At 51.0% G+C, this 12476-nt stretch overlaps 2 protein-coding genes across 3 annotated transcripts in view; one reads left to right on the top strand and one right to left on the bottom strand.

The window, feature by feature from the left end:
* Positions 1 to 2703, top strand: part of Tubgcp6 (tubulin gamma complex component 6) — a 21312-nt gene extending 18609 nt beyond the window's left edge. Inside the window, exons 21-25 of one of the 2 annotated variants that reach the window (NM_001108748.2) lie at positions 217 to 411; positions 490 to 622; positions 879 to 1092; positions 1179 to 1378; positions 1460 to 2703. In NM_001108748.2, coding sequence (NP_001102218.2) covers positions 217 to 411; positions 490 to 622; positions 879 to 1092; positions 1179 to 1378; positions 1460 to 1551 — 834 coding nt within the window. In that variant the 3' untranslated portion in view covers positions 1552 to 2703. Of the gene's footprint in view, positions 1 to 216; positions 412 to 489; positions 623 to 878; positions 1093 to 1178; positions 1379 to 1459 lie in introns of those variants that run through there. The other variant, XR_005486684.2, reaches the window with a different exon arrangement.
* On the bottom strand, positions 1583 to 12476 carry Selenoo (selenoprotein O). The gene is made up of 9 exons (NM_001085485.1): positions 11812 to 12476; positions 8543 to 8746; positions 7260 to 7446; positions 5857 to 5987; positions 4962 to 5239; positions 3197 to 3341; positions 2463 to 2648; positions 2182 to 2338; positions 1583 to 2093 (listed from the first exon to the last, which is right to left on the bottom strand). Exons 1-9 carry the CDS (start codon positions 12366 to 12368, stop codon positions 1938 to 1940), a joined length of 2001 nt encoding a protein of 666 aa, NP_001078954.1. The 5' UTR covers positions 12369 to 12476; the 3' UTR covers positions 1583 to 1937.

Here is a 12476-nt window from a genome sequence, read left to right as displayed (position 1 = left end):
AGTTCCAAGACATGCAGTTGGGATCAGGTTGGCCAGTAGAGGTGTTGTGGGTAGGATGTGGCTGGCTCCTGGCCTCAGACCTACCCAAACATGTCATAGTCCCTAGCAACATGGTGACACAGTGCTGCTCAGGCAGAACATGGGTTGCTGGACAAGTAGGGAGGGGCAGGGCCCAAACCTGGGACTCTTTGAAACATTTTCTTTTGACTTCTTTAGCTAGGGGCTGGGCAGACGCCTGGAGAGCTGCTCAACCCACTGGTCCTTAACAGCATCCTGAGCAAGGCACTGCAGTATAGCCTCCACGGGGACACCCCACATGCTACCAACCTGTCTTTTGCCCTCAAGTACCTGCCTGAGGTGTTTGCCCCTAATGCCCCAGATGTGCTGAGCTGCCTGGAGCTCAGGTACAAGGTCAGCAGTGTCCTGCCATGGGTGTATAGGGGAGGTGTATCCTAAAGTTGTATATACTAAGTAGGGCTTCCTGAACAGGTCGACTGGCCCCTCAACATTGTTATCACCGAGAGCTGCCTGAACAAGTACAGTGGGATCTTCTCCTTCCTGTTGCAGTTGAAGCTCATGATGTGGACACTCAAAGACATCTGCTTCCACCTCAAGCGCACAGGTGAGGCCTGGCCTGGCCAAGTGAATCCTACCTATATATGTGGTGAATCCTACCTATATATGTGGTGAATCCTACCTATATATGTGGTGAATCCTACCTATATATGTGGTGAATCCTACCTATATATGTGGTGAATCCTACCTATATATGTGGTGAATCCTACCTATATATGTGGTGAATCCTACCTATATATGTGGTGAATCCTACCTATATATGTGGCTTCAGGCTGCAGCTTAAGCTCTTTGTTCTTCCCTAGCCCTAGTGAGCCACACAGCTGGCTCAGTGCAGTTCCGACAGCTGCAGCTGTTTAAGCATGAGATGCAGCATTTTGTGAAAGTCATCCAGGGCTACATTGCTAACCAGATCCTGCACGTCAGCTGGTGTGAGTTCAGAGCCCGTCTAGCTGTGGTGGGCGACCTGGAGGAGATTCAGCGGGCCCATGCCGAGTACCTACACAGGGCTGTTTTCAGGTGAGTCAGGCAGGCAGGCAGGCACCTGGACTTGGGTGTGTCATGGTCAGACTGGGCAGGCCACCAGCAGCTCTACCCTTCCCTAGGGGCCTACTGACCGAGAAGGCAGCACCCGTCATGAACATCATCCATAGCATCTTCAGCCTGGTGCTCAAGTTCCGAAGCCAGCTCATCTCTCAGAACTGGGGCCCGGCTACCGGCCCCCGTGGTGCCGAGCACCCCAACTTCCCACTCATGCAGCAGTCCTACAGCACCTTCAAGTACTACTCCCACTTCCTCTTCAAAGGTAAGCCCTCCTTTTGGGCTGGGCTGCTGGGGTGGCCAGGCACAGGGCAGGCAGGAGCCTGAGAGTTGAATGCCTCTCCAGTAGTGACCAAGCTGGTGAACAGAGGCTATCAGCCCCACCTGGAAGACTTTTTGCTTCGGATCAACTTCAACAACTACTACCAGGACTCCTGAGGACAGACAGGACCATGGCAGTGGACAGAGATAGACCTGAGGAAGCTGCTTTATTTAGAGCCCTGGGAGATTCAACAGGTGTGAGGCCCAGCCCCTGCCCTTTGGGCAAGATGCACAAGCAGGTCACAAGGCTTACTTAGGCCTGTTTGCATTACTTAAACATGGGACTGATATCCTAGCATGAAGCACTGTGTGCTGGGGGCATCTTGAATGCTAGACCAGGGCAGTACTGCTAAGGTAGTATCAGACAGAGATGGGTCAGGTTTTGACTGGAGACCTCTGCCGTCATGGAGAGACCGTGAGGACAGGCATCCCAGTGGTCTCAGCAGCTCAGCAGCACTGGGGAGGCCTCGGGAGACTCCAGACATGTGGAGCCACCGAGGCCTTTATGAGGATCATGTTACGCAGAGTTCTGCTGCCCAGAGTGGAGGCCTGCTACTGTAGGAAGACTGCTCGTCAGTGGTCCTCGCCACTGCCTCAGGGCCTGTGGCCTCCTCTTCACTGTGGTAAGGAGACTCTAGCAGCTTCAGGACACGTCGCACCTAGAGGATAGGTGAGAAAACTCGGTGAGGAGCGTATTTAATGGCATGTCCATGACAGGAAGGGTAATAGGCACAGGTGTGCGCTTGCCTCTGAAAAGTCTCCATTTTCTGCAGCTTCAATGGCTTTCTGTGCAATATAGTTCCTTAGGACGTACTTGGGGTTGTTGGCATGCATGATGCGTACACGTTCTGCCTGCCAGGCAGCAATGTCTCCGACACCCTCCTTCTCCTTGTCCAGACGCTCTCTGGAATCAAATTTTTCCAAAGAACAGCATGTGCCATGCCCCCAATTCGGGGCCATCTGCAGCCACCTTGTAAGATGGCCATTGTATCAAGAAGCCAGTACAGATGACCCTGAGGGCTGCCTACCTGTATTCCTGTAGCCAGGTTTCCCAGTGGTCTCTGTTCTTGCTCTGCAGTTCAGAGGGGCTCAGCTGTTCCAGCCGTGACTGATGCTCCACACGTTCCAGCTCCTTTGTGACATTTGCTTGAGTGCCAATGAGTGCAAAGAGCTGTGGGTTCGACTGTGCCAGCATCAGCATCATAGAGAGCTGCCTGCAGGGAGGGGTGGCCGGGGAAGTGCCTCAGCTAGGGGCAGCACATGACTCAGGTGCTGAGGCAACTTCCCAAATTCCTACACACCTACCCGGAAATTAGTTAGGTCAGGGGACCATCTCTCCTAGGTATGTTTCTACAAATCTCAAGTGCCAGTTCCTCTTGATGGTTACTGCTCCATTCCCTACTAAATTCCTTTTTCATAACCAGCCTCTGGGTTGTTATTTGAAAGCCTGTAAGCCATCATTTCCCATATCCCTTCTTAGATGAATGCAGCACACTGGACATAGTGTGCACACCCTGTAGGCTATAGTGAGTGTGGGAAGGCACTGTCTGCTTCCATCTCCATTCCAGTCCACCTATGCCCTGCTTTCTTTTTGTTAGTGTCCTGGTCCTCAATGCTGTAGAAATGTGACCTTACTGCATTTCATGCCCAGGAAGGGAGTAGCTGCCAAGGGCCCCAGGTGCACTTGGGGAGCACTCTGACTGGCAGTCTCCAATCTCCCTGCTGCTCCCCTTCTGAAAACCAACTGTGAGGATGTACTTACCGGGGATCCATCTGGGGTCTGAAGGCAAGCTTTAGCTCTTCCAGAGAGGCACACTGGGAGGTCAGCTGGGTCAGGAACTCTGCTGTGTCTGACGGTTCAGCCGGGAAGGAGCTCAGAACACAGAAGGTGTTAGTGAAGTCAGCGCCTAAAAAGTGAGCTGCTCAGGCACCAGGGGCACGTGCTGGCCCCTACTCCTCCCACCCATCCCCTAGATGGTCCTTGTAGGTCACCTGGAAAACGGACTGACACTGGACCCTTGGTCACAGTGCCTGCCCAGGGCCTCTGGACACATCTGTGATACACTGTGGCTCTTACTAGCTTGACTTGGCAACCATCCTCAGTGCACCTCCTGAGCAGTAAGTATATAGGAGGGAACGCAAACGAGGGCGGGTGAGTTTGCGTGATGGGTGTGGTGCTTGATGCCACATGTACTGGCCCAGGCTTCATCTCCAAGACACACATCATGAAAACTGAGTTCTTTGCAAGTTGTCCTTCTGCCCCTATAGCTCTACAATGTATACTGTAGTGTGTACACAATGACTTTTTCTTTTCTTTTGGTTGTTATAAGACAGGGTTTCTTTGGGTAGCCCTGGTTGGCCTGCTTTGTACACCAGGATGGCCTTGACCTTACAGAGATGTATTTGCTCCTGCCTCCCAAGAGCTGGGATTAAAGAAGTGTGTCACTACAGCCCAGCCTCATTCTTAGCGGTGGTGGTACTCCCCTTTAGTACTTGGGCAGCAGGGGCAGCTGGATCTTTGAATTTCAAGGCCAGCCTGGTCTTGAAAAACAAAAAAATAAAACCAAACCAAACAGCTTACAAAAAGCAGACTTGTCAGGAATTGTGACTGCTGTAAATGGATTCTGTCCACCAGCAATGGAGAAGCAGGTTGACAGGTGGAAAAAAATCTGTGATTCAGCCTTACTGCTGTCTCTGAAAGGCCTGCTTTAGATCTGAGTGTGGGAAATGAAGAGAGAAAAACATCCATGCAAACAGGATCTAAAGCGGCTCCGGCAGTATAGTTCGTGCCCTTAATGCTAGCAGCAGGCCGATCTCTGAGCTCAGTGCCAGTTTGGTGTATGCTGAGTTCTAGAACAACCAGAGCCACCTGGAGACCCTACCTCATGAGGAAGCGGCTGAGGCAGTCATGCTAACACAGGCAAAAACCAAGCTGGGCATGTAATCCCAGCCTTCAGGAGGAAGAGCACAAGTTCAAGGCCAGCCTGGGCTATATTGTCTCCAGGAACAAACCATGCACGGATTCTCATGTTAGCTACTTTACTCAATACAGTGCTGAATCCAGAGCGGTCAGAGGGAAGCTGGAAAATGACCTAGTAATCCTGTTAACTCTGTGCTGTAAGGACTGAAAGCAGGGCTCAAACCAGACTGTAACTGTGCACAGTTCAAAGTAGCACTGTAGGTAAGAGTTAAAAACCCTGAGGGGCTACTATGAACTAGATAGTCAGTATTAAAAGAGTTAAATTCAGACACATGTTACAACATGGAAGGACCTAGGAATCCTCTGGGTAGTGAAATAAGCCAGTCACACATGAATCCTATGGAGTTTCTCTACTGAGGTTCCTAGAGTGGTCAGAGTCACAGAAATCAGAATGGTGGCACTGGGGGAGGTAGATGGAGAGTATTTAGAGCAGTCAGAATTTCAATTGGGGAACTGGGACTGCCTTCAGTGCCACTGAGTTATACACCTAGAAATGACAGGGGGAACACTAAGTCTTTTCCCACAGTGACAGGGTTCTGTGGCTTACCAGTCTGATGCATAGTCTCTAGAAGTTTGGCCACAAGTGTCTCATCTTCCTTCTCCACGCGAACAAGGCCCAGCTTCTTACGCATCTTCTGTAGATAGTGCCTTTGGAACTCTGTGTCAAACTCCTCTTTGAGAATGGCCTCAGCTAGCACAAGCGGCAGCTCAGGCTCCAGGGCTTCAGCTAGTTTCTGCAGGTTCCACCTGCACACCTGTGGCTGCTTACTGTATGTGTAGCGCCCAGCATTGTCAGAGGCGTTACACACATGGTCAGGGTCATACCTGCCACACAAAGAAGTGCTATCAGAGGATGAGTAGAGAAAGCAGGCTGCAGGAGGGCTGGTGACCTCCCCTGTGGCAACACCGTCGCTGTGTTTTAGAGTGGCTTTTGCCTACATAACAGTTCTGCCTTGAGGCCAGGGAGGAAACTGCTTGAGACCCAGACTGCCTTAGGCCAGGTAGAGTCCTCTCTCCTCCATGCCATCACCCCACCCCACTTCTTTAATCCATTTAGAGCCTGGCAGGGGAGGGACTTGTTCTAACTTGCTAAAAGGTCACTTTTTTGTTCAAAATACTCCGGGAGGCAAAGTATGATAGCGTGCTCCTATAAACCTATCAAATCAGGGAGCTTGGGGCAAGTGGATCACAAGTTCAAGACCAGCCCGGATTACATGATAAGTTCCAAAACAAACTTGATTTCTGCTTGTAGGGTTGGCTGACCAGACGCTGCTGAGAAGAAAACATTAAAAAGAGACACAAGCACCACACAGACCCCACTTTTCCCTGTTCCTCTCCCATACCCATGACCCCCTGCTGTTGGTTATTTGTCCCTCACAGGGACCAGTTCCTAGGTGGCCAACAAGCAGAAGGTTCATCACTTCCAACCCTGGGGGCATTACCTATCCAGGAAGCCAAAGGGTCCATAGTCGATCGTGAGGCCCACGATGCTCATGTTGTCAGTGTTGAGCACTCCATGGCAAAAGCCGACACACTGCCATTCAGCCACCATCCGTGCTGTTCGCCTTGTCACCTAGAGCAGAGCAGAGCTGCTGCCCACCTGCCCTTACTCAGGCCAGAACACCCCAGTGCACCTCCTGGATTCCAGTGGACTTTCTGTAAGTGGTCCTCAGTGCAGGGCCCTCTGAGATCCCTTCACCACTCAGTGTTTCAGAATATGTTTTGGGTGAGTTGGTTTATATGGGCTTAAGTCCCATTTCTACCACTATTCTTTTCAACACTACTAATTTTGGGTAAGCCATAAAAACCAGCAACACAGACTTAAGTCCCAGGAAGAAGACCTGATAACAATATTGGGGGAACATCACACTGTTAGGCAGCCTGGTCCAGAATGATATTTCCTAAGACCTGCTAGTCTATCTCCATCCTGGGAGATACAGGGTAATGCCAACAACTGCTCATCCAGTGACCCAACCAGAGACAGCCCCTGAACATAAGGTCCCAGTGTAGCCTGGAGAACAGGAGTCCCAAGTACAGAACTGAATCACAGCTCCCACTGCCCAAGCAAGTGGCCTTTTGTGCCTCACCTCATAAGGAGCATAGGAGCTCCCAGGGACCAGGTAGTATAGTTGTAAAGCAGAAGCTTACAGGGATGGTGTATGCTGACCAGATCACCCATCTGTTTCTGTGTGCGAGCATAGAGCTCAGCCTCAGTTCCTCCTGCTCCGTGGCTGCTGTCACACCACATCTTCAGCCCCTGGGGCCAGAGGTGGGAAATAGGAGTAACCTGGTGTGGACCCATGTGCAACCGCATGGACATGTGCTTGGGATAGTCTGCTGACCAGCAGCAGTCACGTGTATTAGAATACAAGCCACACAGAAACAGGGCTAGCTCTTGCTGGGGAAGTCCACAGCTCTTTTCCCCCCAAGTTGAGATAGCAGGTGAGTATGCTGGGTTAAGGTCACTGACCCACATTCAACAGTGCTTCTGTCTGTGTATCCTTCCTTCTAAGACTAGCCCACTCAGCACCGCGGTGTCTTAGTGACACACACCTTTAATTCCAACACTCAGGAGGCAGAGGCAGGTAGATCTTTGAGTCTGAAGCCAGCCTGGTCTACATATAGAAGTTCCAATGCTACTAAGTAAAACTGTCTGAAAACAACAAAGCCCCTAAGTACCTCCAGGCTGCCCAGGTCATGCGGCTGTGGGAGATCATGGGCCCTGGATGTAGGAACAAGGAACAGAAAAGTTCAGGGACACCTGATAAAACCCTTTGTCCCTGGTCATCGTGATTATATTTGCAAGGCGAACTCAACCCATGGCCAGTGGGGAACCTCTGCCTACCTCTCTGAAAAAGGCAGCGTTCCTCTGTATGTTGTCTGTGTCGCAGGTGTGGGCAGCCTGGATTTCAGGGTAGAAAGAGCTGATGACATAGTCAAGCATCTGCACTCGGATATCATTTCGTCCTACACTAGGGCCTGCACGCCCTGTGAGCTCATCAGGAGGCTTAAAAATTTCAAAGGAGCCGAATCTGCAGGAAAGACCCCAGTGTTCAATGGACCACACCTTGTGAGGAAAAGAAAATCACCATGGCCACAAGACTGTAGGCCAGAGAATGGGAGAGCATTGCCAGATCTGAGTGACAGACAGGATTCAATTTGGCCAACTGTCAGCCTCCAGTTTCCAGATGTTGGGAGAGTCATCAGGCCAAGAAACCACCATGATTGTCTACTCTGCCAGCTCCAACTCCACACAGGATTGTGTATACTCCACACATTGTGAGGACAACCAAGGCTGGCTCTACCACAGGAAGTATGTACAAGTGTCAGTGTCCCAGCAAGTTGGCCATCCCACAAGGGACATCAGTCATGAATGGAGCCTTTTCTTTTGAGACAGGGTTTCTCTGTAGCCCTGGCTGTTCTTGAACTCACTCTGTAGACCAGGCTGGCCTCAAATTCAGAAATCCACCTGCCTCTGCCTCCCGAGTGCTGGGACTAAAGGTGTGCACCACCACATCCAGCTGACATATTTTAAAAACTGTAACTGGGTTGATGCTGGCAATCATCAGAGGGCAGAGGGCAGTGGTGCTATCGATGCTGTACAAAGGCACCCGATGACCTCTAAAGTCACCTGGGTCAGGGGAAAGGGCCTCTACAGTGCAGCAGTTACCATTTTTGACCCCTTTCCATTCTTGCTGGCCATGTGTGGTGTGAGTGGTGAGTACCTGATGGCAGACTAGCCTGGGTGCACAGGATGGGGACTCCTAGGGTCACACCAGCCACCTCCTTGTTCACACAGCCCCTGCAGGGCTAGACACTAAGCTAAGGTGATGACAAGACAGGAAGGAGCGTGCAGAAAGGACCAGGCTAATGAGCTAGTCACTGCATGATTAAGAAAAAGGCTACAGGAGCCCACTTATGGTGACACTAATGAAGCCATTTCCTTTTGGAAATTCTAGGTAGTTCTTAGTCAAGGGGCATTAGGAGGCATCTGGGGCTAACTCCTGATCACAGCCAGGTGCTGCTGCTTGTTTAGGAGCTGGCTCAACATTCTGACTGCACAAGCATGGACCTTGTCTGATCTGTGAGCAAGTGCATGTAGACAGGCCTCATGGCCCCCAGCATTACCTTATGAAAGTGGGAGCTATACGCAACACAACCGTGCACTTTTCATATTTTGGATTACCATCATAGAACACGTCTCGCATCACTGTAGACTCAGACGTAACGCAGGCCCCGGCCCTCGTGGTGGGGATCCCCAGGTGAAACATGGCTTCGCTGCACAGGAACTCACGGATGCTTGACCGCAGGACTTTGCGACCATCAGCTTGTCTGAAACCAAACACAGGCCAAGGGGCTGGTCAGGAAGAGGTTATTCTGTACCAAGTTTCCCAAGAGCTTTGGTGTATCCATCACATGACTAAGGCCAGGTGAAGAGACACTTTCCCTGTCCCTCCTCAAGTCCCCCCTACCCTCACTCCCTTAAGGCTGCAGTTTTGTCCTCACAGGTGTTGTACAAAATTCCTATAGCAATTAATGCAGCATGCCCACCAGCACTATCTGCAGTAAGGAGACACCGTCGGTTCTCAGAGCACACAGGCTGTTCAAACCCAAAGGGGAACACAGTGGGTAGTGCTGTGACAAGCAGTTCCTGGACATGCTGCACGTGTCACAACCCTAAAGGAAACAAAATTACATGACCACATGCCTATGTCTGGCTGGTAGACTCAGTAAGGTCTGAGCCACCAGTCACAGGGACCTAGAGAACAAGATAAAGCAAGAAATCTACATTTTTTCTTTTCTTTTCTTTTCTTTTCTTTTTTTTTTTTTTTTTCCGGAGCTGGGGACTGAACTCAGGGCCTTGTGCTTGCTAGGCAAGCGCTCTACCACTGAGCTAAATCCCCAAAAGAAATCTACATTTTATGGGTAGTTTTTGTATTTGAATTCTTCCTATGCACTGGACCTGTTTTGTTTTTAGCAGAATATGGTATAACATTGGATGCCCAGCACAGTGGCTACCTGGCCAGGCTGTATCCATAGCTCCTCCTTGCAGGAGTAATAATGTCTTAGGTACCCGAACCGATAGAGGACCTTGCCTGGAACTGACCGAACTCATGGAGCACGCTGCTTACATACAGCCTGGTAATCCCAGTACATGGAAGACAGAAAGATCAAAAGTTTAAGACCAAGCTTGGTGTGGAGGCATGTGTGCTTAATTCCAGCACTTGGGAGGCAGAGGTAGATGGATCTCTGTAAGTTCAAGGCCTACATGGCAAGTTCAAGGACAGCCAGGGCTATGTAGAAAGCCCCTGTCTCGAAAACAGCACAACATAGTCTATGCTAACCTGGCTGGAGTCTCGTTAAGAGCAGAATCCACTTACCCATCTCAGGGCTCTACAACCACCTCCAACCCCAGCCTCAAATCTTGGCACAGTGTTGAGATGAGAGACCCTGACATACACGCAAGGATGAGACCTAAGCAAGGGTCAAAGGGATCCCTGACTTCAAGCACACATTTTAGCTGATCAACTAAGAATAACTCAAGAATTATAAAAAGCACTGTTTGGGCTGGAGAAGATGGCCCATCGGTCAAGAGCACTGCTGTGTGTAATAGGACTCGGGTTCAATTCCCAGCACCCACACAGCAGCTCACAACTGTAACTCCAGTTCCAGGGAACAGACATCTTCACACACACACATGCAGGCAAATCACTGATGCATATGACATTTTTAAAAAAGCACCTTTCACTGCTGGATATGTGGTTCAGTAGTAGCCTAGGACAAATGAGACTCTGGATTTGATTCTTAGCACCAAGATATTTAAATATAAGAAAGCCTTTCAATAACAAATTATCCTAATAAGGATTTTTTTCTTTTCCTTTGGTAACTGGTGAACATAAATTATCAAAATGCAAGTTTAAGGCTGCTCACAAAATGAGCTCTGGAATGTATGGCATCTGCTCCTTTCCAAGAGCCTCTGAGAAGGTTGGTCCAGGTGAGCAGCAGGGTGCCAGATAAGACCATAAGTTTGGCTCGGGGGTGGGAAGATAAAGAAGAACTATTCTGAGAAATGAAGACAGCTTGGCGGCAACATGTCATGGTTGGCATGTTAGTGGCTAGCAGAAGGATGAGAAGCCAAACGTACTGTTTTTTAGTCATCTAACCAGCATCTAAACAATATAAATCATGTAGTGTAAAACAGAGTCCCCTAAGTGCTGTCTGTACCTGGGTGGCAGGACTTAGTTAAGTTGCTTGGGCTGGACAGATGGCTCAGCACTGACTCCTCTTCCAGAGGTCCTGAGTTCAATTCCCAGTAGCCACATGATGGCTCACAACCATCTGTAATGGGATCCGATGCCCTCTTTTGCTGTGTCTGAAGACAGCCACAGTGTACTTACATACATACATATACACACACACACACACACACACACACACACACACACACACACATATATATATATATATATATATATATATATATAAATTAAAAAAAAAAAAGAGTTCCTTGGGGCTAGAGAAATGGCTCAGTGGCTAAGAGCACTGGCTACTCTTTTATAGGACCCAGGTTCAATTCCCAGCACCCACATGGCAGCTCACAATTGTAATTCCTGTTCCAGGGGATCCAACTCTCTCACAAATGCAGACAAAACACCAATGTACAAAAAATTGAGGATGAGGAAGAGGAAGGTTGTTCCTTTGGGCCTGTATGGTTTTGGATCCAGGGCCGTCTTAGACACTTGTGATACTCCCCACTGGAACCTGAGAACTACACACACACACACACACACACACACACACACACACACACACGCCTGGCAGGCTTGGGAGAATGGTCACAGAGAAGGTGGGTACGGGAACAGATTGTGTCCCGAGTCCCTAGACGGTGCATAAAAAGGGTCTTCTAGAGGTTGGGCAAGTTGAGGAAGCATACTGCTTAAGTATGGTTCCAGAAAATAGGCCTGGACACCAGTTGAACACATTGCTTCTGAAAAACCAGTCTCTGGGCAAGATGTTCAGCAAACAGTATCGTTCCTGGAACTGGCTCCAAAGTCCGCGGTGTGTTTAGGAAAACACAACGGAGAGCCATTAGAAGTGTGTTCCCCTCCACCTGACAGAACTGGTAGATGGAGATCTCTCTGAGTGTCAGCTAGAAAGTAAGCCCAGGCCCTAACTTCGTGTTTTCTCCATCTTGCCAACCGGCACTTCCTGCCTGCTTCTTTGCCTTCCTCCACAAAATCCTTTGCAAAGACGCTCCGCCTAGGTCCTAATCCCTTCACGGAGCTTTTCTGGGCGTTCAGCTGCCCCAACAAGGGCAAAAACGCCACTGAGCACCTTTCCTTTTCCCCACGCGCGCAGAAGGGTATATCGCTTGGGAACTCCCGGGACTTCCGCACCTGGAGAAGGCCGTGGGGCCGGCGCCTTTGAGCTGCAGCTCCCAGCGCTCGCCGGCCGCTGTGCACACCTCGCCCAGGTACATGGCGGCACCGTCGCCCAACTGCCCAGCGAACTGACCGAACTGGTGTCCACAGTAGCAGTGCGCGGCGGGCTCGGTGCCCGGCAGCAGCGCATTGCCGCTGAAGAAGAGCGCAGCTTCGGCCTCGACCTCCGCCTCCTCGCTGACCTCGAGCCCCAGCAGCGCCAGTGCGGGCTCTGACAGCGCCACTAGACGTGGCTGCCGCAGCGGGGCCGGCCGTGCACGGCTGAAGCAGGCTCCCGGCACCGGACGCGGGGTGGACAAGGAGTCCTCCGGCCCGGGCGGTGGCGTCTCTACCGGCAGCGCACGCAGGGCACGGTTGTCGAAGCGCAGCCTCGCCAGCCAACGCGGCGTGGGCTCCATGGCAGCAGCCCAGGCGGACCAGGGCGCGGACGACTGAAGCTCGAGGCCGACACACTGTGGCCGGGTTCGGGCAACCGCGAGCGAGGCCCCGAACGCGGCCCTGAAAGAGGCCATTCGCCGCGTCGCCGGAAGCCCGCTCACCCCGACCGGAAGTTTACCTCCGCCCAATTATGGGTTGGTGGGAGGCATGCCCAGAAGCTTGGTTCTGATTGGTTGCCTCTC

The sequence above is a fragment of the Rattus norvegicus genome, chromosome 7 (genome assembly GCF_036323735.1).
Source record: "Rattus norvegicus strain BN/NHsdMcwi chromosome 7, GRCr8, whole genome shotgun sequence".
Classification (NCBI taxonomy): domain Eukaryota; kingdom Metazoa; phylum Chordata; class Mammalia; order Rodentia; family Muridae; genus Rattus; species Rattus norvegicus.
The sequence above is the reverse complement of the archived record's forward strand: the minus strand, read 5'-3'. Positions and strand labels throughout refer to the sequence as shown.